This window comes from Buteo buteo, chromosome Z (assembly GCF_964188355.1).
Source record: "Buteo buteo chromosome Z, bButBut1.hap1.1, whole genome shotgun sequence".
Taxonomy (NCBI): domain Eukaryota; kingdom Metazoa; phylum Chordata; class Aves; order Accipitriformes; family Accipitridae; genus Buteo; species Buteo buteo.
In genome coordinates, this window is record NC_134204.1 from 9,527,799 (window position 1) to 9,553,421 (window position 25,623).

At 40.0% G+C, this 25,623-nt stretch overlaps 1 protein-coding gene across 1 annotated transcript in view; it reads right to left on the minus strand.

The window, feature by feature from the left end:
- The window catches only part of KIAA1328 (KIAA1328 ortholog), a 189,841-nt gene that overhangs the window by 49,074 nt on the left and 115,144 nt on the right, over nucleotides 1-25,623 (minus strand). The window contains 2 exon segments of the mRNA XM_075020054.1: nucleotides 12,093-12,188; nucleotides 15,017-15,702. Coding sequence (XP_074876155.1) covers nucleotides 12,093-12,188; nucleotides 15,017-15,702 — 782 coding nt within the window.

Here is a 25,623-nt window from a genome sequence, read left to right on the forward strand (position 1 = left end):
TGATGGAATTTTCAATTCTTGGTGAGGCAAAGAAGGTGGTCAGCAAAACCACCATTATGGACTTCCAGAGGGCAAACTTTGGCCTCTTCGAGGCACTGGTTGAAAGAGTTCCTTGGGAGACGGTCCTGAAGGGCAAAGGGGTCTAGGAGGGATGGGCATTCTTTAAGAAGGAAATCTTAATGGCTCAGGACCAGGCTATTCCCATGTGCCACAAGTTGAACTGCCGAGGAAAACAACCGGCCTGGCTGAATGGGGAGCTTTTGCTAGGACTCAAGGAAAAAAGGAGAGTTTATCATCTCTGGAGGAAAGGGTGGGCAACTTGGGAGGAATACAGGGATCTTGTTAGATCATACAGAGAGAAAATTAGAAAGGCAAAAGCTCAGCTAGAACTCAATCTGGCTGCTATCGTAAGGGACAACAAAAAATGTTTTTACAAATACGTTAACAGTAAAAAGAATCCCAAGGAGAATATATTTCCTTTAATGGATACAGAAGGGAACATTGCCACCAGAGATGAGGAGAAGGCTGAGGTACTGAATGCCTTCTTTGCCTCAGTCTTTAATAGTGAGACCAGTCATCCTCAGGGTACTCCACCCCTTGAGCTGGAAGGTAAGGATGAAGAACATAACATATTCCCCTTAATCCAGGAGGAATTAGTTAGGGACCTGCTACGCCATCTGGACACTCAAAAATCTATGGGACCTGATGGGATCCATCCAAGAGTACTGAGGGAACTGGCAGAGGTCCTTGCCAAGCCACTCTGTCATCTGTCAGCAATCCTGGTCAACAGGGGAGGTCCCAGAGGACTGGAGGCTTGCCAGTGTGACTCCCATTTATAAGAAGGGTCGGAGGGAGGATCCGGGGAACTACAGGTCTGTCGGCCTGACCTCAATACCAGGGAAGATTATGGAACGGTTTGTCTTGAGAACACTCGCATGGCAAGTCCAGGACAAGCAGGGGATCAGGCCCAGTCAGCATGGGTTTACGAAAGGCAGGTCCTGCTTGACCAACCTGATCTCCTTCTATGACCGGGTGACCCGCCTAGTGGATGAGGGAAAGGCTGTGGATGTTATCTACCTGGACTTCAGCAAGGCCTCTGACACTGTCTCTCACGGCATACTCCTTGAGAAGCTGGCGTCTCGTGGCTTGGACAAGTGTACTCTTCGCTGGGTGAAAAACTGGCCGGATGGACAAGCCCAGAGGGTTGTGGTGAATGGGGTGAAATCCAGTGGGCGGTGGGTCACAAGTGGTGTTCCTCAGGGCTCGGTGTTGGGCCCCGTTCTGTTTAATATCTTTATCAATGATTTGGATGAGGGCATCAAGTGCACCCTCAGCAAGTTTGCAGATGACACCAAGTTGGGAGGGAGGGTTGATCTGCTCAAGGGTAGGGAGGCTCTACAGAGGGATCTGGACAGGATGGATCGATGGGCTGAGGCCAATTGTATGAGGTTGAACAAGGCCAAGTGCCGGGTCCTGCACTTCGGTCACGGCAACCCCACGCAGCGCTACAGGCTTGGGGAAGAGTGGCTGGAAAGCTGCCTGGTGGAAAAGGACCTGGGGGTGCTGGTCGACAGCCGGCTGAATATGAGCCAGCAGTGTGCCCAGGTGGCCAAGAAGGCCAACGGCATCCTGGCCTGTATCAGAAATGGTGTGGCCAGCAGGAGCAGGGAGGTGGTTGTTCCCCTCTACTGGGCACTGGTGAGGCCACCCCTCGAGTGCTGTGTTCAGTTTTGGGCCCCTCACTGCAGGAAAGACATGGAGGGGCTGGAGCGTGTCCAGAGAAGGGCAACCAAGCTGGTGAGGGGCCTGGAGCACAAGTCTTGTGAGGAGCGGCTGAGGGAGCTGGGGTTGTTTAGTCTGGAGAAGAGGAGGCTGAGGGGAGACCTTATCGCTCTCTACAACTGCCTGAAAGGAGGGTGTAGTGAGGTGGGGGTCAGTCTCTTCTGTCAGGTGGCTGGAGATAGGATGAGAGGAAATGGCCTCAAGTTGAGGCAAGGGAGGTTTAGGTTAGATATTAGGAAAAATTTTTTTACTGAGAGGGTTGTCAAACATTGGAATCAGCTGCCCAGGGAAGTGGTTGAGTCACCATCCCTGGAGATATTCAAAAAGCGAGTGGACAGGGTACTTCAGGACCTGGTTTAGTGGCATAGGTTAATGGTTGGACTTGATGATCTTGAAGGTCTTTTCCAACCTAAATGATTCTATGATTCTATGATTGAATAAAGCATTTTAAGCACAGACTACTATTGGGTTTTAGGGTTACATAGGTTTGTTAGTGTCAAAGTCTTACAAATCTTGGGACCAGTGAATCTGGAGACTAATGCTTTTTCTTATTCCAAAAAGCCATCAAAGGCCCAGCGTGTTGGCACAGGCTCAGTCCAGGTACAAGGCACAGCTCTCACATGATGCCAACACGTCTCCTTGCACCACACTGGCCCCCAGCCAAATACGAACCTGACGTGGTTTTTGACTCTTTTTTTATAGTGATCAAAAACAATGATATGTTAGAAAACAGCCAGGTCTGCAACTATAAGTGTACATGGCATCCTAAATGCTCTCATAGTAGGATCTTTTAAAATGGTGTCATACATTATCCCACTTCCCTTGGAAACATCCCTCCTGATGCATCTTTGCACTTCATTAGCCTTTTTTCCATGATTAAATCACATCTGTGGGACATGGTCACTCTATGATTAAGGAGTATATTAATGATTTACTACTACACTAGTACTCATCTATATTATATTGCTTAGTAAAATGAAAACACTGAGATTGTTTATTGATCTGCTTTTAAAAATATCTTATAGCCCAAAAAGAAGTAAACAGAGAAGTTAGACTTTGGACTTTACTCAGATTAGTGGATTACCATGCCCAACAGATATAGATTTGACAAGGTAGCTCTTGGTAAAGATTTAAAATATCACTTCTGGCCACTTCGATTGCCTTGAATCCACTGAAGTTACATATTTCATAGAGCATGTTTGATGTCTAGTGACTGAAAAATCAGGTATTTATTGCAAGTGCAATACCAACTTAGACACCTAACTGACAGCATACAACTCTAAAAACCATGGCCTGGGCCCCACAAAAAGCAACACACTGAACATTTACTTTCAGCACATGGATTTTATGTGACTGTGACAGCACCACTGAATATTGATTCAACCAGGATGTTTATGGAACAGATGTAACATGTTTTTGTACTCTTATATTCAGGAAGTGAAGAGACATCATAGAATTGAAGCCACACATTGTCTCACTAAGAGGCACATATCAGTGAGATGTGTATTGGCACACTCTGATGTCCAGTATCAAGGGAAGGACTGAAGGGAAGAGATCTTGGCATGAGGCTGTGTGCAGTGAAGTTGTGGGATCTGCCCAGGCTCTGGGCTGCCTGCTCCCTGCCCCTAGAAACCGAATGTGACAAATACACCATACAGTTTTGTTAGTCCAGATACAAGCGATTCTTGCCATGAGAGCTACCACTATTGATCTTAGGTCTTGGAAGTCTACCTCTGCACAAGTTTGTTATAACCTGTTTGGAAATGTCTGTTCGGAGCTGTTGCCATCAGTGCCACTCCGAAACTGTGATGTGGGTTTAGAGGCTTGCATTATTTGTGTTGCCAAACCACCTCAGCCCTACTGAGTCTACAGCCAGTATATAAATATAGCCCATCTCTCAGAGACATGATTTTCTCAAAAAGGATGCAAGATGTAGATGGAGATTAAGGGAGCACAAAGTTAAAAAGAAGAAAAGGATTAACTATGCATCGATCGAACAGAGGGCATGTAGTTACACAAAGAGGTGAAACCTGGCTCTATTGACATAAGGCTGAAGATACTTGCATATTGTTTTGTTTCAAACTCTTCCATGTGCTAGAAGCCATATGTAAACTCTTCTACAAAGAAGGGCTGATGATTTGTCACAGCAGTTAAGTTACAATACTTCTCTCCTTAGGGCACCAGTGGTATCTTTTGAGTATGATTCAGATTTTAGGTGGACTTACCAGGCAGAGACCATCCTTGTGGTCAGCGGAAAGAGATGTGTTAGTTTGAAACTCATCTAATTAGGATTGAGGGTAGGGAGGAAAAAAGGCACTCTGAAAATCTCTGAAAAAAAAAGAGCTCGAAGAGGTAAGATGTGAAACAAGACAGACATAGTCAGAACAGACAGATGGAGGCAGAAACTACCACAACATGACTTAGTGGTTCCAAAAGCCAGAAACAATTAGGGAATGCGGTAGGAGGACATGGCCACAAATTCATGCAACACCCAACAAAACAGCGAGTCCCACATAACTGAAGGAGTAAAGAAGAGAAGGTGGCAGAGAAAATAAAATAAGAAACAGCTTTGTGACTTTCTACAGAGCCCTATAGACTGATACTGTAGACAACTCGCCTTCGAAAGAGGGTTTCAGAGAAGCAACAGTGACAAGATCTGAATAAGCAGCCAAGATACCCATTCAGAAAACTTATTTTGAAGGATGGGAATGAATATTGGGCAGTCAGAGAAGACTTTACAGTAGTCAAGGTGCAAGATGAAGGACTAAAGCAAGGGGTGGTGTTTTAACTGTTGACATACTGAAGGCATGTTCTTGCTGCAAAGGAGAAAGAAGCTGCAATAGCTGTCAGCAGCCCAGATACATTTGGAGAAGGAGAGTGACCCCGAGGTTACAAGTCTGAGTGACAGGGAGGATGTGGCGTTATCAAAATCAGAAGTGAAGAGAGATTCAGAAGAAAAAGTAAGGAGTTCTGTTTTGGCCAGATTAGGAATGATCTGAAGGCAAAACAACCAGGATTATGTGTCAGGGAGGCAGTCAGATATGCAAGACTAGATGGAACAGAGCAGAGGGTTTAAGAGTTATTGGCAGAGAGATGATAGCCAAATCTGTGTAACTGGATGTTGTCATCCAGGGACACGGGTATAGAAATCTCGAGGCAAATCAAGGAGAGACTAAATCCCTTCCCTGCCACCTCACAGAGGTTCCTATCTAGTTCTAAAATAAATTATCTGAAGTAGTGCTGCAAAAACATGCATAAAAAACCCTGTGTCTCCATAAAATCTAAAGATCATACTGTTTCTAAAACTAGGGCAACCACTAAATGAAAGTTAACCCGAACAATAACTTTAGCTAAACTTCAGGTCACATGCATTTAATATAATGAGATGAAGAATATGAAAAGGCCATTCATAATGGAATTCATCAAGTTAGGAATGCCATGCTTAGCTGCCTTATAACATATAATTAATGATCCTATAAAAACCCAGCGGTACGAACTCTCCCGGCTGCCCACAGAACTGTTCTTTATGCTGGGTAGGGCAAGCAAGCATCTGCTTCCACAAATACTGCCCTTTGAGAAGCCGAAAAGCTTTTTTTCCCCTGCTCCATCAGGGACCACACTGCCGTTTCCATGACATGCTGAGCTTTGAACCATTACCCAAATCAGACTATAGCATTTGGCAACCCAGTACACATCTGTCATGATAGATCGGTTATTGGTGAAATGTTAAAGAAAAAGGCATTAAATCTTTTCCATTGCTTCTAATACCCCACCTTCCTCTAGATTATTTATAATCCCCACTAAACCCACCCTCTGTTTATAGTCTTTTAACACAACAGAGAAATATATACTGTCTGGAGAGCTGTCTTGCCTTATACCACTCCCAACCATTTGGTACAACAAAAGATGTTCTCTCTCCATCAAAAGGCCTGATCCCTCCTGAAGCCTTGATGTTCAGATTCAAGGTTAAAGGATTAAGGCCCAAAGCATTGAGTACCAGAGGAAAGGAAGCCAAGTATCAAAAGAAACACAAAAATCAATCCTCTTCACCACAGGAACAGTGTGAAGAACAAATCAGCTGGGCTGAATCTAAAATTTTCTCTGCGTGGCTCTCAAAAATTAGCACTGTTATAAAAGTAATGGTTAGTTCTGCAAAGCCTCAGCACCCATGTAAAGCCACAGAGTTCAGCTCAACACACCAGTACAGTTTGGAAAGTTATATGTCAGAATAATCCAGTGGCAAATACACAAAGTCCACTTCAGAGAAAGTGAGAGCTGAAGAGCAAGCGAGAGCACACGTGCCGTTATCTTTATATGTAGTCTCTATATCTGCAAATGGCAGAATCTAATATTTACTGGAATTTGCCTTTTGCTTCAATTCCCTGTGTGCTGAAGTGCAGCCAAGGTCACAAGAGGGGTGGGGGAGTTGGTTTTAGCTTAGTGCAGCTGTGATCATGGCCAGAACAGCAGGGTACAGAGGATTTCTTGCTTAACTTTGTAATACCAATAGCTTTTGTTCTTAGCCCTGCCCCACCAGTTCTGATATAAGCCTTTAAATGGCGTGAAAGTTGTGTGGGTGGGTTTAAAATCTCCTAAATTAAAACTACCTTCCAGAACATTTTGTTTTATTTGATTTTTCTTAACTTTTCCAACTCACAAATTTCTGGGACACATGAATATCGAGATTAAACAATATTTTCTCTTCATCCAAGTTTACATATAAAAATAAAAAGTAAAAAAATGATATGTCTGAAAAAGTAATCCACTCCAATTTATAAAAATAGAATTCAGGTTTTCAAAATTCAATTCAGGCAGTAAACTAACAGTGTCTACATTTTCCTGTAAAGCAGGCATCTGCAAATGACTTGCAAAAATGTCTCTCACTGTCTGCAAGTGTTGGCAAGGCACAAACTCCTTCAGGAGATGCATGAATTTTAAATATTTCAACCTAAAGAAAAAAAAATCTTCAAGCACTTTCAGTTCTGATACACGATGTTACAGAACTATAACCATGCAGAAGACTGGCAGGAAATGCAAGTTTTGTGAAAATACCAAAGGACTTGAGTTCTAGCAAGCCTGTTTTCACTGATTGCCATTCTACGCTTAGCAGTGTTTCTAACACCAGTGTTCCTGTGCTTTTTGAATACCTCATCTACAGGTTGGCTCCATCTGCCTATGGAAACTACTTATGGTATCTCCTACTTATATCTTATACCTCAAGTCTATCAGTAGGCTTCCTGCTCAAGGTTACTTTGGACTGTAATGGAAATGATGTAATACTGCTGTGTGCAGCATATGTAATCATGAGAACAGAATCAGCATAATTCAGGTAAATGTAAAACAGGCAGCTTCAAAACCCTGTCACAGTTGAAAGTAAACCTGAAAATGTGATTAGTGAAGCAACCAGGTTAGTGGAAATGAACTTCTCATGTCCCAGTCTGATAAGGATCACTGCCTATCTTAAAAAATAAATAAATAAATAATGCATGCTTAGATATGTGTAAAAAATTGCTACACACCCCCATTCAGCAATAAGATTTTAGTTACCACATCAGAACAAACGCCTTTACTCTGTGCAAGAAAACCTGCTACCTTCAGAGTCTGCACGTGGCACTAATGAAGCAAAAATGTATATCTAACTCCAACTATACTCTCCCATTACATCACAACAGACACCAGCAGCAATCTGTTGAAGGGATGCTGTGCCTATATATAGCCAGACAACACCATGAGAGAAAGAAAAACTTGTATCTGCACCTAATTCAGCATTTGCACTATTGGCAGATCTGCAAGCACTTTTTTTACCCACAAACAAGTGTTCACTCCACAGATATCCTATCTAAAAATGATACAAACTTCAACGTAAAATTATCTGGAACAAGAAAGTAACTTGGGTGTTAAAAGGAGCACTAACAAGTGGGTAAGCGGCTTCCAGATACACAGATTTTGTGGGCCATTTGCAAGCACAGTTGATTTCAGCCCAATTTAATGTGCCAGTCTGCCAAAACGGCAAATAGATGAAAAATAGCCCAACTAACTGTATTCAATACATTCCTACAAATTGGCCAAGTACTATATAGACATACCTCAAGAGACCAAGGACAACTTACAGATGAACTGAAGCCTGGGAGGTCGTGGACAACAAGACATTTGTGGCATTGGTGACAGTTTCTCCTTCAGAGGCTTGGGACAAGAGTAACAGGAGGTAACACATGCCGGCATGAAGAATAACTGATAAGAAAACTCCAAATAGGAAACAAAATGGGTGCTACCTTTGCCACCGCTTTTTAAATATCAGTTCCCTTCAAAAATGGGAGTAATGGGGCCACACAACTCAGGTGGGAGGTGGCAGAGCCATGTGATTACGTGTGATTTTAATTTTATTTTTAAATTAGTTCGAGGGGGGATTGTGTAAACAAACCTGGATACGCCTGGGACAGCAGGGGGAGCTGCAAGTCTGCATTCCTCTGCACGTCTGTTTAATTGTGTTGAGTATTTGGACAAAAACACACAGTAAGCTTGCACATCACCAAAGAAAGATGCCTGCACGTCTAACAAGCCGCAAAAAAAATCGAGTGCATAACAAAGCATTAAACAAGGACCAAGAAATAATTGTCACCTTCTCTCATAAGGTAATAAAAATAGTTACAGTATAAACATAAAAATCTTTTTAAAAGACCCCTGATAGCATTGCCTCCTGGAACTATCACCATAGCAATGAGCATTCAAATAGGGGGAAAGTACTGCTGAATTCTGTGTTTGATATTTTCAACTAAATGAAAATACAAACTGGAAAAAATACACACAAGTGATATAGAATGAAGCACACAAACATAAAAAGCCTTCAACAAAATTAAAGGTGGCAAATTCCACCTGCAAATCTTTAATACTCCAGAAAAGAAATCCTTTAATCAGGTAGCATACATTGAAAGGGTGCCTGCAGATAACTGTAAACCCATCCGATAGCTGCTGTATCCAACAATTCCTATTTATAACATTTTGCACAGGTCTGTGTAATGGTGAGATGGCAGTATTGTGTGAAATCTGAGGAAAAGATGCATGTTACAGAGAAGGCAGTAGAAAACTCTACCGGTAGAGCCATACAGGAAACCTAAGAACTGGAAAAGCAGGGTACCTTGTATGTTAAGATTTAGGCACACAGCACAACTCTGGGGAGGAGTGCTTGCAAAGTAGCAAATTATATCTTCTGGAGTTGGTACTATTAAATAGGTCTTATTTCCATGACATTCAGATCCAAAGTTAAGATTAAATAAAGGAGAGAAGAGTGGATTGTTTTAAAATTCCTCTCCCAGATGCAGACGTCAGGAGCACACACAAAAGCAGGTGCAGGGTGTATTGATCCTACTGAATGGAGTGGGTACTTGAGCATGTACCAAGCATCTGTGTCTGGGAGATGGAAAGCGCTTTGTAAAAGGCTGTTTTATGCTAAACAAATGCATCAGGTTATGTTTTTATTTTGAATATTTTAAAGCATCTTGCACACTGGGGCAGACTTGAAAAGAAATTATACAGACAACTTGCCATTAATTGTACAAGTTCCTATCTCCATAGCTGAAAATTGGCTGTGGGCTCACTTAGGAGCACTCCAAGCTATGGAAAACCATCCTCAATAAAACCTGCTCTGACTGCTGCACCTTAGGGAACTGGGTTCCTGCATCTGAAGACTCTTCAGGTCCCATGTGCCAGCCCAGCTGCAAGCAGGCAAAGGGACAGACACATTTCTTCCCAACAGCTCCTCAACACACCTGGCAGGGAAGTGACAAATTCAACACTGCAAATTCAAAACGGGACCATCCAAAGAGGCTGAGATGGACAATGCTTGCTGACTTTGAGAATGAAAAAAACATAATAGCACATTCAGAAGAGAAAATGAAGCAGACATCCATTAGAAAATTTGGCTATAGTTTGTAGTAGTCCCCAAGATAAAGTTTTCCTTTTCACAGACAGACTATGACCAAAATCTGTACCAGAAATCAAACTCTGTACTGTAGTTGCTTGTGGAATCTTTTTTTCCTTTTCAAGGAGGAAAAAAATTAATCCCTACAGGAGATGACAAGATGCCTTTTAAAGTACATATCTCATTTCTGACTACAATTACCTTTCAATAGCCTGGCACAGCTGCACGCTCCTATTTGCTTTTTGTTTTTCATTAAGGGCTCCTCTATTATTTGTACCCATTCTATAGCATTTATGTCTGGCAGTGATGCACATTCCCTTGCCTCCGATTCTTCCCACAGATAGCAGAGAATAAATTGCAATTAGATTTTCGTAATTGTAGATAATTAACTCAAAATGAGCTGTTAATTATAAAAAAAAACCCCTATGTTCTTCAGTTCTTGATTATATTATATATTTTACTTCTAAACTCCAATATCTCACTCCAGCAAGTTTAGCATTTTAAAGGGCTTTCACCATTACTGGGATATTTTTAAGCTAAGTTTTGCTTATTTGAAGACTGAAACCAAGTTTCATGCTGTGAGGTTTGCTAAAGGAGCTCTCATGTATGAACTGGAAGTCAGAGAGAGCTGGTTTTCCATTAGGGTTCTGACAGCATTTGCTGTAACAAGAACCATTTGGCAGGTCAACTGAAAAACAAATAACAACAACAGCCCAAAACAAAACACAACAAAAACCAGAAAAGAGACTGATAAAAAAAAGGATGTATTCCTACCAGCTCTTCCTCCTTTCTAAGCTCTAGCCACAGACTTGCACACTCTCTCTCGATACTGAAGAAAACATCACTTACATATTAAAATGCATAAAAGAGACAAATGGATGTGTCTTCCATAGCCTCTTTCAGCCTTACATTAGACTATATTATTTAGGGACCATTCATCTGGTAACCTTTGCAAAACTGAAGATGGCATACAGGAAGAAAAACTTCCAAGTGTTTTGCTGCCAAACTTTGGAACCAGCTGGCATGGCAACTTGAGACTGCACAAACACACATTAACTTTGAAAAATTACAGTAAATTAAACTAGGGGAATGAAGAGAGGGTGGGGAACCTTTTGAAATCTGGAACTCTCATTTGTTAATGGTACAGGTTTTCCTCATTTTCCCTGCTAGGCTACATAGATTTTTGCAACTTTTTCGTAAACTGTTGCTAAGAAGCCCTACAGATGTTCTTGTTACAGTGATCACACTTTGATCATTTCAGTCTGTGTGAAAACAAAACAAAAAAAGCATCAAAATACAACAATGATATGCCAGTAACTCAGAGCAGCCAAACACCTGGTTAAGCAGTGAAGTATTCCAAGGAAACTAACTCCTGTTGTTCTGGAGAAAAAAGTCTTATCCCTTTTCAGTGAAGACGGATCTCAAAAAAAAAAAAAAATCAGTATCACTTAATGTTAAAAAATAAGAAAAAATGAAGTATTGGACCCTTAGTTTATAAATAAATTAACAGTTCTTCCAGTATTCTCATAGTGGAAAGAAAAACTTATTATTTTAGTTTTCTCCTGTCGCTAAAGAAAGGGCCATTCAAAGGACAGCTGCTCATCTTGTCCACCAAACAGGGGATGCTTTGGTCAAAAGAACATCTATAGTTCAAGCACACAACAGGAAGCTGTTACATTTTGAGAAAGGTAGAAAAACCCTGTCAAATCTACAGTTTTTATTTTCTGGTTTTCTAATAAGCCTGAATCTTCTTCCAGTGTTAACAGGAAATGCAACAAGGTAGGACAGAAAGAAAACACAATAATGTGTTGATTAAAGTTTTACGTAGCATGCAAAATTGAGATAAAGAGCTAAATGGTGGCTTAACTCTACTTTCAGTTATTTCAGTGGTAGTTTGCTCTGATTGCACTGAAGCAGAGGTGCAACGCAGCGTTGTTTAAAAAACAAGTGACTGTCACCAGTTCTATCACTGTAGAACTGTATCTGGGAGTTAAAGAATAATATAGTCTTGATTTGGACCTGATGTAAAGAATAAAGAGATGTTCTGATCTTAATTGGAAAAATAACAAGCAGTATCTAGAACAGAGAACAAAGGCTAAGATTTTGTGAAAACTCCATTTTGCACTGGGCTACGTTAGTGTCTTTAAGAGATGACACACAAAACCTGAGACCTCTACAGGAAACCAACCCTTAAAGCTTGAGTAATAACAGGTCAGCATAACTATTGAGTTGACTCATAAAATGCAGCAGCGAATGAATTTTACCTTTCCCACAGAAAAAAAGCTCTTATCCTGAAACAAACACATGAACAAATACACTTGGCAGCCAACAGCACACTGTCAAGAAGATATACCAACACTGTGCAGTACTTTGAAGCAAAGACAGAAATTACCTTAGTCCCACATTGTTGCCGTTCATCATCAGAGCAAGTTCTGCAGGTGCTTCATCAATGGGCACATCTTCTGAATCAGGTACATGGCCCCTAAACCTGAAAAAGCAGAGTGGTTTTGCAGTTGGCTCTGCAGCTGGTCAAATCATCACACAAGGAACTTGCCACAAAAAGGTGAGTTGTGTGTCTACAAACAGGGCACTTGATCATGTTACGTGAAGAAGCTTTCATGACTGTTTTCACACTTTCAAATATACTTTTGTATTGGAAGGCTGACTTACATCCAGTGCCTTTGCTTCTAAGGGTTACCATTGGGCAAAAGACTAGAAGAATTTCATTTACTGATTTCCAAGAACCAGCTCCCTTAAGAAAATGGTCACAGTATCCAATAACAAACATCCTTGTTGGGCTCAGATTACAGCTCTAGCAGCACTGGAGCTCAAAGGCATTGTGTGTAAACTGCATAAAATGTAGAATTCATTGGAGATGGTTGTCTCTCCTGAAACTATGGGCCCATAGATGATGCTCCAGTTTTAATACATTACCCCACCTTTTTCCTTCTCTCCAGTGAAGACAGAAAAGTCAATACAGGTACTTCTCCATTTTTATTTGAATAAAATCCCTGTTTCCAGGACTTACCCATATTTGTCTACTCTGGCTGGTGTGGCTGGCATCAGGAGGAGTCACTGAACTGCCCCTTTCCCTATACACACACATTTTTTGACAGCTGAGCAACTATTTCACATAGAAAGAAACTGCAAACTGAAATTACTACGCTCAATTGAGGTTAAATAGGGAAATGTGGGAAATTAAAATGCAGTTAAGATGTAGCGTGGCCAAAAAAAATGTTCATTCATACTTTCACTGAAAGAGCAGAAGAGTTAATAGCCAATAATTACAAATGGTCAGACCTTTTACTTGTCATTCAATGACAATACTTTCAGCAGTTCAGAATGGACCTTAACGAACACTCCACCCATGCAGGACAGACAAAAATAAACACTATCCAGAAATGGATTTTTGTTGTATTGGTTTTTTAAACTGTCATGATGTCAAGAGATGAACTAGGTTAGAGCCTCCTGACAATGAAGCAAAGGGTATTTGAGTTTAGCTAAACAAATTTTTATATTTTGCAGTATATAAAATTACCCTGTTATGAAGTGCAAAAGTGAATTATATACCTAAAACTGAAACAGAACTGTGATGCCTAGGAGATTTACCTGTAAATATCAAACATTTAATTCTAAAGAGACTGACTATGTTTTAAGAGCAAGCACATTATATTCTAGTTGCTTTTCTTAGAGAGAATATGGCAAAAGTGCTTTCACCTGCACCTCTGAAAAGACATCACAAAAACACTGAGTCCTCAGATTGATCATATCTGATTTTCTTTCATAGAATTATTTTAGGTAATTAGAGCTCTGTAAAACATAAAGGGGTTTTTTTCAGGAAAAAAAAGGCTAAAATAGGCATAATGGCATTTACAAGCACATCATTATAGTTATATTTAAGGTCCATTTTTTTCTGGGTCTATGATGCCGCAAATGCTGAAAAGTACCCACTAGGAAAAAAAACCACCATCAACTCAGTCTGCATGTCCTTCATATTCTACTTGTTTTTCATTAGAGGGATTCAGGTATTTGATGTTTAAGAATCCATCTGTTCCTACTTAATTCTCACCTGAAGTCATAATCCATTATTTGTGACCTCAGTCATTTTCAACACACACAGTTGTGATTGCCTTTAAAACAGGTATTTTTAAAGCCATATAAACACATTATTTTCAACGTAAGCCACAATCCAAGACAACAAAAAAAAGACCACCTAAATTACAGTATTCTCTGTAAGAGTTTGAAAAGTAACCAGGGGGCTGGGATTAAGAAAAGAAAGTGATATATTCCTCTATCGTGGCTACAGTACATAAATGTAGGAAGTGGGTCATGTAATGCAGACTCTCACAGGATGCTGTCAGCAGTTGCCATATTAAAGCAGTATCGAAATAACCATCGTTTTGAAACCCTCCTATTGCTTCTTCTAAGACTGCTAGATTTTTTCCCCATTGCTTTCCCTTCCTAAAGCTGAAATGCTAGTACTCAACTGAGTTACACTGGCTAATTCAACTTTCTTTAACCTGCTCCCTTTCACTCTTCCTCTCCACTCTAGTAACGTGACACCAACAAACCAGTTTCTCCCTCTTTCCTAGAGAGCCCATTTACATTGTCAGGAAGGTGTTATCTCACCTTCTGCAACAAGCTCACAGGCCTTTCAAGCCACATCCCATGTTTCTATGGTTATTGTCTTTCCCTTCTTCTAGTTTGAAGCATGTATTGTGCCTCAGTCTTGGCATTCTCCCTTTCACAAACATCACTGGAAAGAAAATGTCCCTGCTACACGGACCTCCCTTCCTTTTCCATATACATATATGGAAAAAAATATCTACATATATATAAAATGATCTCCATCTTTTCTGTAAAACACACTTCTGCCTGTCCCTACCAACAAAAGTGCAATACTTCAGACTGACCTCTCCAAGGAAAGAAAGGGGAATGACACATCTGTCTCATCCACACTCACACTGCTCTCTTGCCAAATGGCTGCCTATCTTCAAATGCCTGCACTAAGACCAACCTCTCATTTTCTTCTACTGGTCCTCTTTTCCCACCTAGTCTTTTAACACTGCTTTTCTTGTGCCTTTCTTTCTACCACATACTGTTTTCCTCTGCTGCTTTCCACAGCTGTCATGCTGTTTCCCAACAGTATATGCTAATATACTGAAAAGTCTCCTCTCCTCTAAAACAGTTAGAGAGAATTTGTGCCACAGGTATTGCCTATCTCATCAGTTCCCATTTTCCCACTTAGTTAACTATTGCCCATGTGTTCATTAGAAATTTTAGAATTTTTTTTTAGATTATAAATCTCAAAATCACCTGTTATAATCCATACAGGATTGCTGTAGTTGCTGTTGTTTTAGGAGCAGTTTTGCTTCTTGCTTAGCCAATAAATTCTGGAGTCGTTCCTTTTCAATTTCCAGCTCCATTCTCTGCAGAAGCAGCTTCTGCCTTCTTTCTTCATACAACCTATTAGCCTGCTCTGTTTCTGTAGGCCCTGAGTCCACACTATCATTCAGCCCAGAAACTTGAGAGCATGTAGAATAATCACAGGGTTTGTGAACTGGTCCAGAGTGTCTTCTAAGTACCTGGCTGACATGGTGGCTCTCTTGCATGCTCCCTGAGCTCCCTACATGCCTGCAGGCACAACCATGACTCACTTGCTGAGGGCATGTGCTCTGAAATTCATTTGCTTTCTGGTCCATCTCCTGAGCTGGTTTTTTGTGATGAGGGGTCCTCTGCTTGGCTGGGGAAATCATATTGTTACACTTTCTGTGCAATCCATTTTCTACCAGATATTCCTTCAGACACTCCTGATGGTTGTAATGGATTTCAGTCCCATGATCATGATTATTCCTGCAAGGCTGAGACAAGGCAACACGGGCAGGGCTTCCAGCCTTTGATGCTTTACTGTTCTTATAAAAAGTTGAAGGTCCCCCAATACCCAAGTAGGAACCATCTAGCTCCAAAGATGATGGTTGGCATGAGCTCTTCTTACTGGATACCTGCAATAAGAGAAACAATTTCCTGTGCATTACCAAAATTTATCTTTGTTCATTAATTTCACTTGGTCAATGTGTTCTCTCAGAAATAGACTTGCTGTATCATACTGATGGACACACAGCCAAATCCCCCAAAATGTTTGTCAGAAGACAGACACAAATCTGCTATCAAATCTACATTTCATTCCATCTACACAAGTGTAATAAATATAAAACTACTGTCTGCAGGATCCTCAGCATAAAATGAGTCACTTCAGAGTATCAAGTAGTTGTGAGCATCTAGGGTTACATAAAATCAACTTGAAGAGTGGCAAAAAACATTAAATGTTAAGGTTTGAAAATGTTTAATTTTGAATACCGAGCCAAAAAATCCATTCAGCCACTATAAATACTCTTTGATTGGCCATTACACAGCAGGAGATTTGATGTAAAACATTTCACCTTGCACTGAATGGAATATTACTTATCGCTGGAAATTTGATGAGAGTTTTTGAAATATCTTTACAGAAACACAGATAAAAACGAACTACTTTCTGTAAAAAATGGTTGTACATCAAAAGCTGTCATTTAAATACAAAACATGTTTAAATTCAGCTATAAACATAAGTGATTTTTCAATTAAGCTGGGCAAGTGATTATCCTGTGATAAAACTCTGAAGAAAGCAAGTAACTGTAATTCACATTTGTCAATTCAGTGCAAGCAAATTCTAGTGGTTTTGTTATACTTGTGGATATTATGTAACAGACAACAAAATCCTACTTACATCCTGGAGTATCTTTGCACTATGGTTCATCTAGGCAGTTAAGCATTTGAGATTTTATGCACATCAGAACAGCAGTGAATCAGGCACTTGCATTTCTTTGGCTAGTCCTGTGCATTAATTTCAATAACATACTGAATTTAAACTCCTCCAGCCTTTGGGACCTTTCTCAAAGATCTGATTTTTTTAATTACAGAAGCCAGGTTTGTTAAAGATAACAAAACCATCACAGTGAAACTGGTTTAGCAGGGAAATTTGGTATCCACTGATGGAAAGAAAAGTATTATTTGCACTCTGGCAATGCTTACAGTAGATAGGTATTGTCCACATAGAGTAGAAGGCAGTCAGCATCCCCCAAAATACTAGAACTTATGAATGCAAGCAAGCGTCCAGTGATGATTAGAAGAGAGATATAATTCAAATCTATGCAGATTTTATATGTATAATTTAAATTCTTTTTTCTAAATAAACAAAATACCAAACTCTGCTGCCCTTCAAGACAACCAATTACAAGTTTTTTGTAGAATGTAAATTAACATGGATTAGCACCTGAATACTGATATTTTATTATTTCCAGTTCTGTGGATACAAATATATCCTCTGTGCCATGTGATTGAAAGCCAAGGATGTCATGTTTTGCCCCAAAGGGCCAAGTGAGTTGGAGGCATTTGCATTAACGTCAGTGCTACATGTCTGAGGAAAGGCTGGTGCTTGGACTGGGTGAAAAGTGCAGGACATTAAAATATTTTAAAGTCAGAGAGGCTGGCAGGGCAACTGGGCAGAAATGCAACATGCTACAAAAAAGTCAGAGTTTTGTTATTTATTATTTGTAGCATGCCATCCTTGTCTGCAATATTTTCTAGACAAATAAAGGCTACAAAGCCCTTTTAATCTAAATTAGACAACACATAAAGGGATGATCAGCAACAGGAAGAAATATTACAGAAAAGGGAAAGTAAGAGAATCCTGTGGTTACACGCTCTCATTTCCCACCTCACCTGCTACTGCTAATAAAGCATTTAGGGCACCAACAGAAAAAGGCTTTCAAGGTGGCCAGTTTCCAAGCCCCCAAGGACAGTAGAAGGTGTCAGACCTTAAGGTATTCTTAGAAGATCCTACCAGAGCTGGCAGCTTAGGGTAGTCTAGAGAAAGCATACACCTACCCTTCTACAGCTCATAAACAGAATTAAAAAGGACCAAAGAAAAAGAAGACTCAAAAGATGAAATAACTGAGAATTTATTTTAGCAGTTTGTTTTATTGACTGAAGAGACAAGAGAATGTTAAGAAATCTAAGCACACGAATGAAGATGGTACAAAATAATCATCAGGAGCAGGTTTAAGAATAAAGGTCCACACTGCGAATTAACTTCATGGCTGAGACTCTATTAAGAGTCTCTGAAGGCCCTAAAAGAGAGGTATCAGTTAGCATTTGTTGACCTTGGCTGCCATTAAATCTGCCCCGATGGTCTTAGAAATGGCATTGACATTTAAAGACTTCATAACAAGGCAGAGAAACTTTAATGTTATTTCACAGTTACAATATGTTTGCAGGGGGGAAAATTCTCATTAATGGCATTGAATGCGAGTGGGATTTTTTTATTCCTTTAGAAGAATGAGATCATGTTAGGCAGAAGACCAAGTTCCAACATACCTTTGACGTCTACTTAGTACTTCGCAGGGTCTACCCCCAAAGAAAAAATAACTATTGGGAGTCAGAAACTAGTCAACAACTTTTTTAGCCATTTGTGTTTTTCTGCTAATGCTTTAATTGAAAACTACAGCTTGATAGTAGAGGCTGCAGGGAAAACAGACTGACATTTACAGTTATGAGGGATCAGATGAGACCAGTGCATGCCATGAAAGATCTGTAAGATGTAGGCCAGGTGAAGGGGAAAAGCAAAAAAAAATAAAATTCCAAAGACCCACCTACTACCGCAAGTCTAAAGATGCACAAGCATAAGGAATTGGGTAATTTTACAAGATGAGTTTAAGAAAGATATTGCCTACGGGACACATGGAAACCATGATGGACCATGATGGAACAGCTGTGCTTTCCCCTCTGTGGAGCTCTTCCAGGCTTGCTGTGCGGTATTTAAAGATACAACTTCCTTTAACTGAGGCTTAAACAAACAAACAAACTCCGACTGTTCCTTGCAACATATGGAGTTAATAAGACTTGATCAGATGTGAAACTCTTGCATGGAAACAAGCAGATATTAAAAAATAGTTCAAATAATCTTTAGAACAGTTTAAAGAGGAAGACATGTGGGGACATGTACAAAATTACTGCAGTCCCAGTGATTTTTGCTCAGGGATTCAGAGCAGAGTTCAAACAAACATCCAAGCCCTTAAAACTTCCTACAAAAAAACAGCTCCCCAGTTTCATGCATGCAGCATTATGATCTCTGCAAATTCTTCTTAAATGCAACTTGTTTCCTCTGCAGTTTTAATTCACAGTGCTGGCAGAGGAAACACATTTACAGACTGACTCCAGCACACAGGGCTTTGTACTGCAAGGGATGAACTAGTAACTGATCAGATCTTACAATCTCAACCCAGGCAAGGTCCTGACAGATTTTACTGGTAGCTCTGCATGTACAAAACATGTTTAAGAAACAGCCCAAATCATTACCTCAAGAAGTCTTGCACTCAGAGGACAAAAACTAGGGTCCTAGCAAAATACAGTGCTGTTACAGTGTACAGCAAAATTCCTACAGAAGTTAACAGCATTAGAATTTAACCCACAGCACCTGGGTTTGTGAGTTTGTAGCTGAAATTTATTTGAATACAGAAAAAGAGACAACGAACCAGAATTGTTCTCAATTGTATGTTGAGAACATTTCTCTAACCTGGACTTTCAGCTCCAGGGTTTCTTTTGATGGGGTAGAAACAGAGGGAGGACTAGTTCTGAACCTGCATGTTCCATTGTGCTGATCTGAGCAGGGACCCTGGGGAGGAAGCCAAGAATGAACTGAAGTAGCAACCAGAGGAGAAATACAGAGATTTAAAGATGAAGCAAAAATTTCTAAATGGACAAATGAGAGGCTACCATACACAGGGACACCTTGAAGAGCACCAAGGGCATGTATTAGTGACCTAGTTGGCACTCTCACTAAGGTATACATCCTAAACCTGGAACTCTTATCACTATGCAGTGTTGATGTAAGGGTCTCATCTGAATAAAGTTTGGCTTTGGGTTTGCAGGTCTATCGACAGTATAAGCACTTGCTCCTGTCAGTGGAGTGAGGAGAATATATTATAAATAAGCTCAGGTAGGATAACAGGGCAACAGAAATGCCGTTTTAAGAACAATTATTTCAAATAATAGGACTATTTGAAGTGCATTACTAGTGATTAAGGAGCTATTCTTTCCAAGTGTCTGTAAGAGTTTATCAAGGAGAATGTATAAAAAGGTAAAGATTTTAGAGTAAATTAATAGGATCCACTGAAGTCTATCAATTTTTTTCTTTAAATCATGTAATCCTTTATTAAAATCTCTACCATAAGTAACCTAATATCAGTCATTACAAAATGCCCACATAATTGTTCAGCAACTGTCTCTGTCAGTACCTAAGATAAATACAGTAGATAATTCAGAAGGTAAGCTGACCATTTTTCAAGCAAGAAATAAAGCACCATTTTCTGTAGAAATTATCTATAGCTATGATTGCCACATTCCACTGAATAAAACAAGTGGTCTCAAATCAAAGAAACTACATGAATGACAGTCACAAGCCTGTATTTTTCCTGTAAAAGTCTACTGAACTCAATATACTGAACAGGTGTAGCAAAAAAAATAAAAATAATAAAATAGGATCACATCACAAAAAAGTGAATTTATAGCTGCTAGCTGACAGCAGAGGAACCCCTCCCATGTTTGTGGTGCCTTCAGTTTTTTTTCTCCTCTTTGTTAAGAGGGTTTGAGCTGGGATGCCAGGTGCACAAAAAACCTGCATTCAAAGTGGCATGCGAGCATTTTCTGGCACTCAGCTTTAAGTGTGTATTTTGCATTCATAAACATGCCACCCTTCTTCTCCAGCTACACAAATATTGTACATAATCTCTAACAAATGCTTCCATTTCAGATCAGCAAACTGGTTTTATGCTGGCTGATAAGGCAGTTATTAATAACACAGTGCTCCAAGAAAACTAAAGCAAGGCACCTGTACGTTGAGTCTTAGAAGTCACTGTGAGCAGAATGCCCATTAAGTCCAAACAGTACCTACATATGGCAATGCAATACCTGACCACTAAAATCAAGCAAACATGTTTGCTTTCCGAAACAAAACTATACGTTCCTGTTTGCACCAGGTCTAACTATTAACATTCAATGTGCTGCCAAAATTTTAAAAACTAAAAATCACATCTTCTGACTTCAATTTTTTACTTCTGCCCTTTATTTTACTGAAGAATCAGTAGTTCAAGACCTAGATAAATATTTCAAAAACTATACTATTTGTGAGCAGAGCAGGTCACTACCATTTCCCAGTGCATTTGGAGTTCATGTGAAATAAGGGCAGAAGAGTGATGAGCTGCATTTTTAACATGGGCATACACAGAATAGTTGTCTAGCTGATAGAGAATGCGTAATGCAACATCTGCACAGTACGCCTTGCCAAAGCCCATCCCAAATAAATGTAGTGCATTCTCCCTAGTGCAATTAACTCTCGTACTCTGGCAGGTTTTGCTAGAAGATTATCAAGGTAGATTACCTTCCAGCATATGAACTAAATACTTACAGGTGTTATATCATCAGTTATTACTTACAAACTTCTGCATTTAACAAGACATCCAGGCAAATGAATGATCTAATTTATGAATTATTTATAAGAATTTCACAGCATGCTCCTGGCGTCATCCATGGCCTTTTCCAGGTCATATGACACCAATTAGAGCTGAATTTTAAATTATTCAATAACCTGAACTCTCTTGTCATTTAACATATAGATATCAATGCAGTAAACAAGTTAAGTCTAATGGGCCCTGGAGGTTTGCGTTCCTCCGCCCATCAGCAGCAGAGGCTGTATGCTACCACTGGAATAGAAAATAATAGAATGCAGCAGTCAAAAACATTTGCAAGGTTTTAATAAGTTATTTTGGCTCCCTTAGGGATTTTAGTATAACTTACAAGCACTGAATCTAAAACATATTGAAGTCCTTAGCTATGTGCTTTTAAAACAAAATTAGGACATAGCAAAAGAACAAGTCTGACACTAACCCTAATTTAGGTCCTTAATTTGAAATGTAGTGGAAATTATGGAGTAAGCAAGATTTACTATGCACAAATCATTACCTTCAGGCTCTTGTACAGTATAGCCAAAAATAGCCCCTCTCCCAACACACATACACCTGTCTGTAAAGATAAGGCTACACACAGGGAAATGGAAACGTTAATTTAACAGCTATCTGTTGACAGGTGTACCTTGCACTCCTTAGCAATTGGGTGGAGAAGGGACCTCCAACATTCTTGTATCCTCACAGCACTGGGGAGACAGTGCTCTAGAAACCCATACGGATTTGGATATCAGCTTGAAGACGTACCACTTCAGAGGAGAAGTTTAAGGACCTTTGTGGCACATTATAAAAATGAAAGGGAATGTAACAGCCTCCAAAGCACAGATACAATAAAAAAAATCTTAAAACCATTGTTTTCGATGATGACTACAAGAAGAAAAAGAAGATACCAACAGCAAAGGTACCTGAGATGAACAGCATAATTAGATATCTGATTCTGCCTCAGTGTAAAGTCTGCAAGAAACACACAGCAAGCATGCCGCATCCTGGCTCTGAACCAATTGCCCTCTAACATCTCATGAACCTGTCAGCGTGGCTTTATGACTGAAGGGAGGCATACAGACGCCATACCTAGTACTGACCTAGATCTAGCCTAAGAAGTACAAGACATGGTGGAAAACTTCTAAGATTGGGTGCAGCTCAGTACAAGTCTAAACTGTGCCTAGCACTATCAGACTAATTTTTTATAGTATCTGTGCCTCAACTTTCTGAATGCTGCTGTAATAAATCCCAGACCCACTCCCACAGATGAGTCACTTGCAGACCCCTATCTTGGTTGGAGTGCCCAGTGACGCCGCTCATGCACACATGTTTCCTTTGCACTCTCACTGCTTTGCAAGGATTAAAAAGTTTCCTGAGCTCTATCCAACAGCAAGAGGAAAAGATGGAAAGTGAGATGTTCAATTTATCCTTTTAAACACTAGAAAGAAGTTCTCTAGCTATTGCTGTCAAGATGAATGCCAAAAAAACAATAATGTTGATAAAACATCATACCAAGTAAGTAAAAACACACCTATCCAAAATGTCTAGCCAGATTAGGAAGAATAAGTATTTAGATTAAAGAACGTAACATTGGATTTTCTGCCCCCCAAATTTATCATAGGATGGGGCTTCAAGTGAGCTTTTTTTTAAAAACTTTTTAAGAAAAATAGCAGAGAGGGGAAAAAAAGACAACTGCCTAATCTCATAACACACATTTTAAGATCATACAAAAATAGCTATAAGGGATTTTATTTTGGTTACCAGCCAGATTTAGTTTAATTCCTGTGCTGGGCAGCATTTGATTATTTCCCATTAAGGGTAGTAACCTGTTGGATGATAAGAGGGAAGTTCCTACTGGTTTTCATTAAAGAGTAATATCCACCATGTATTTGGTCCTTCAAGGTAACTTTTTCGAAGTTATTTTAAAAAGCAAACAGTTTTCTACTTGGAATCACAAGTTTAGCATATCGGGGCTACACATGTTTCCAGCTACTGCCAGTCTCTTTAGAATTCAATCAACATCTGCTCCAAAGTCATGCTTCCGTAGCTTCAGACACAAGACAAAAGGGCAAATATACTGTGACCCTTCTAAATAGCCCTAATTACTATGATCAAACAGAAGCCAGATACTTATGTGGATAAGAACTTGTAGAGTTTGATGTGTGAAGATTACCGCAGGAATAGACATTGAATCAGCATTTGCCAACATGTACCTCACCATGACAGTCAATATCACCTTTCCCCTGTATTTACAGTAGGGATAACTGTAGCACCCATTGGCCAGCAATGAATTTTAAGTAATAGCCACTGCTCACTCAGATTACCAGAAGGTTTTACTTCCTTCAGAAGGTGTCTCCTGCAGAGTCCCCGGAGTATGGACATAGGCTTTACCACACAAACAAAGAAAAGAAATGGATGACATCTAAGAATTAAAAGCATCTTCATAAATAGGGACAGTGTTTTGGGGAAAAGCAATCAGAAAGTTATTTAAATAACACAGAAATCCCACAAAAGCAGAAACAGAAAATCTTTTGACTTTAAGAGTGCAAAGGTGTGTCCAAGCAAGTGTGTTCTATCAGGAGTGTCCTTGCACTAAGAGCCAGCTGGCATTTAGATTCTGCTAATGTTGCCGTCTCTGGGAAATAATTCATAAAAAGTAAACAATAATTTTCATGTGCCTGCCCTTTTGATCTTACATTTGTAGGGAGTATCCTGAGGCTAGCTGTGGGTGCCCCCATGGCTCTGGCTGATTGACCTCTAATATGCCCCTCAAGTAACGATCATGCCAAGGAATGACAACAAGAGTTGCAGACATTTCAATGCAATCCCATTAAAGACAGGCTGATTCACTTCATCTTGTCAAAGAAGAAGCTTCACGTAAGAAATAAAAGCTTTTTAGGACTCTTTTATTTTGTAATGATGCTGTTCTTCAGAACAAAGACTGGAACAAGACTAATGCACCAGCATCTGACTGGTACATAGCTTTACATTAACTGGCCAAATGCTAGTGCAAGACAGAACAGGCAGCCCCATGGTTATGTGTTAAATAGTCTTGGTAGCAGAAAATTAAGAAAATCCCCTAGAAGAATCAAGTCAAAACCATGGTACTTGACGTCTTGCACATTTCAAAAAAGTATATATGCCATTTATTAGAAAGCAGGTGTCTAAAGGCTTAGACACCAACTGCTCATGGTCTTATCAGCTTTGAGATCACAGCTTGCATGCTTTTACCCCACACTAACCCATGGTAAACACAAGACGGGATATATGGGATAACTTAGGTCTCTATCACTAGGAATGAAGCTAACAGATAAAACAGCCAGTCCAGAGCAATTGACATGCAGAAACTTGCTGTCATGCCAAGGTGGCTAAATTACCAGGAACAACTTCTTTAAATAAAGGAGTGAGGAAACTACAAATTACCCTGCTAGAGTACTTAAAAATGGGAGCACAGACTAATTCTATTTTATATACTGAAAAAACATGTATATTCCCAATGAACTGATGGGCACAATGCAACATACAGATAGATGAACTGGTAGATAGGCAGCATTGGAGTTGCTACCAAGGTGCTTGAAATGCTGAGTCTTCTCTGAATAGTGGCAGAATTTCATCATGGGCAGATATTACATACATATTAAGCTTCCAGGTCCTGCTTCAGTCTTTCCACAGTTAGCTCATATACCTGTTTAATGAGACTTTTGTCAGATTCCCTTGCATTGGCAAGCACTCCATTTCTTATCACAAGTCAACATCTTAGTTTACAGTTACATAGAAATTCCATAGAAGTGTAAATGGCACTCTGCAAAGGGAAAGGACGTGAACATTTTTGACTAAGAACATGTGTAGCTGGAAGTTTTGTGCAAAATACAATCACCCCTGGAGAAATTCCACCTAAACAGATTCACGGCATGATATCCCATAATCTGTTACTTAATCTGACAGTCTCTGCATTGGACACGTATCCCCTGAGAATTCTGAGCAACACAAGCAAACTATCTCGCTTGAGTCTGGAAGGCTCAGCTCCCTGAACATAAAAATTCAAGGTCCTCTTGGCATACAGGCTGTGATTTCAGTGAGAAATAAAATGTTTTCTACTTGGCAGGCCTGCAGTATCTCAAAGAGGTACATAAATTAACTAATGAAAGATTGCAGGAAAAACTGAATCAAGGAATAAGAGCAGGCATGGAGCAAATAGCAATCTCTCATTTCCCTGGAGTAAGCCAGCTGTTACCTTTTGAAGCTCACCACGAAGATGCTGACTTCAGAATACTCTCGTCACACTTGAAATGCCACTGAGGATGTCCCAGCAGACCTTTCATCTATGGCTGAGATTCCTTAAGAGCTGAGGTCATTCTGCAGTGGGTTTAGTACTGTTGAAGGTAG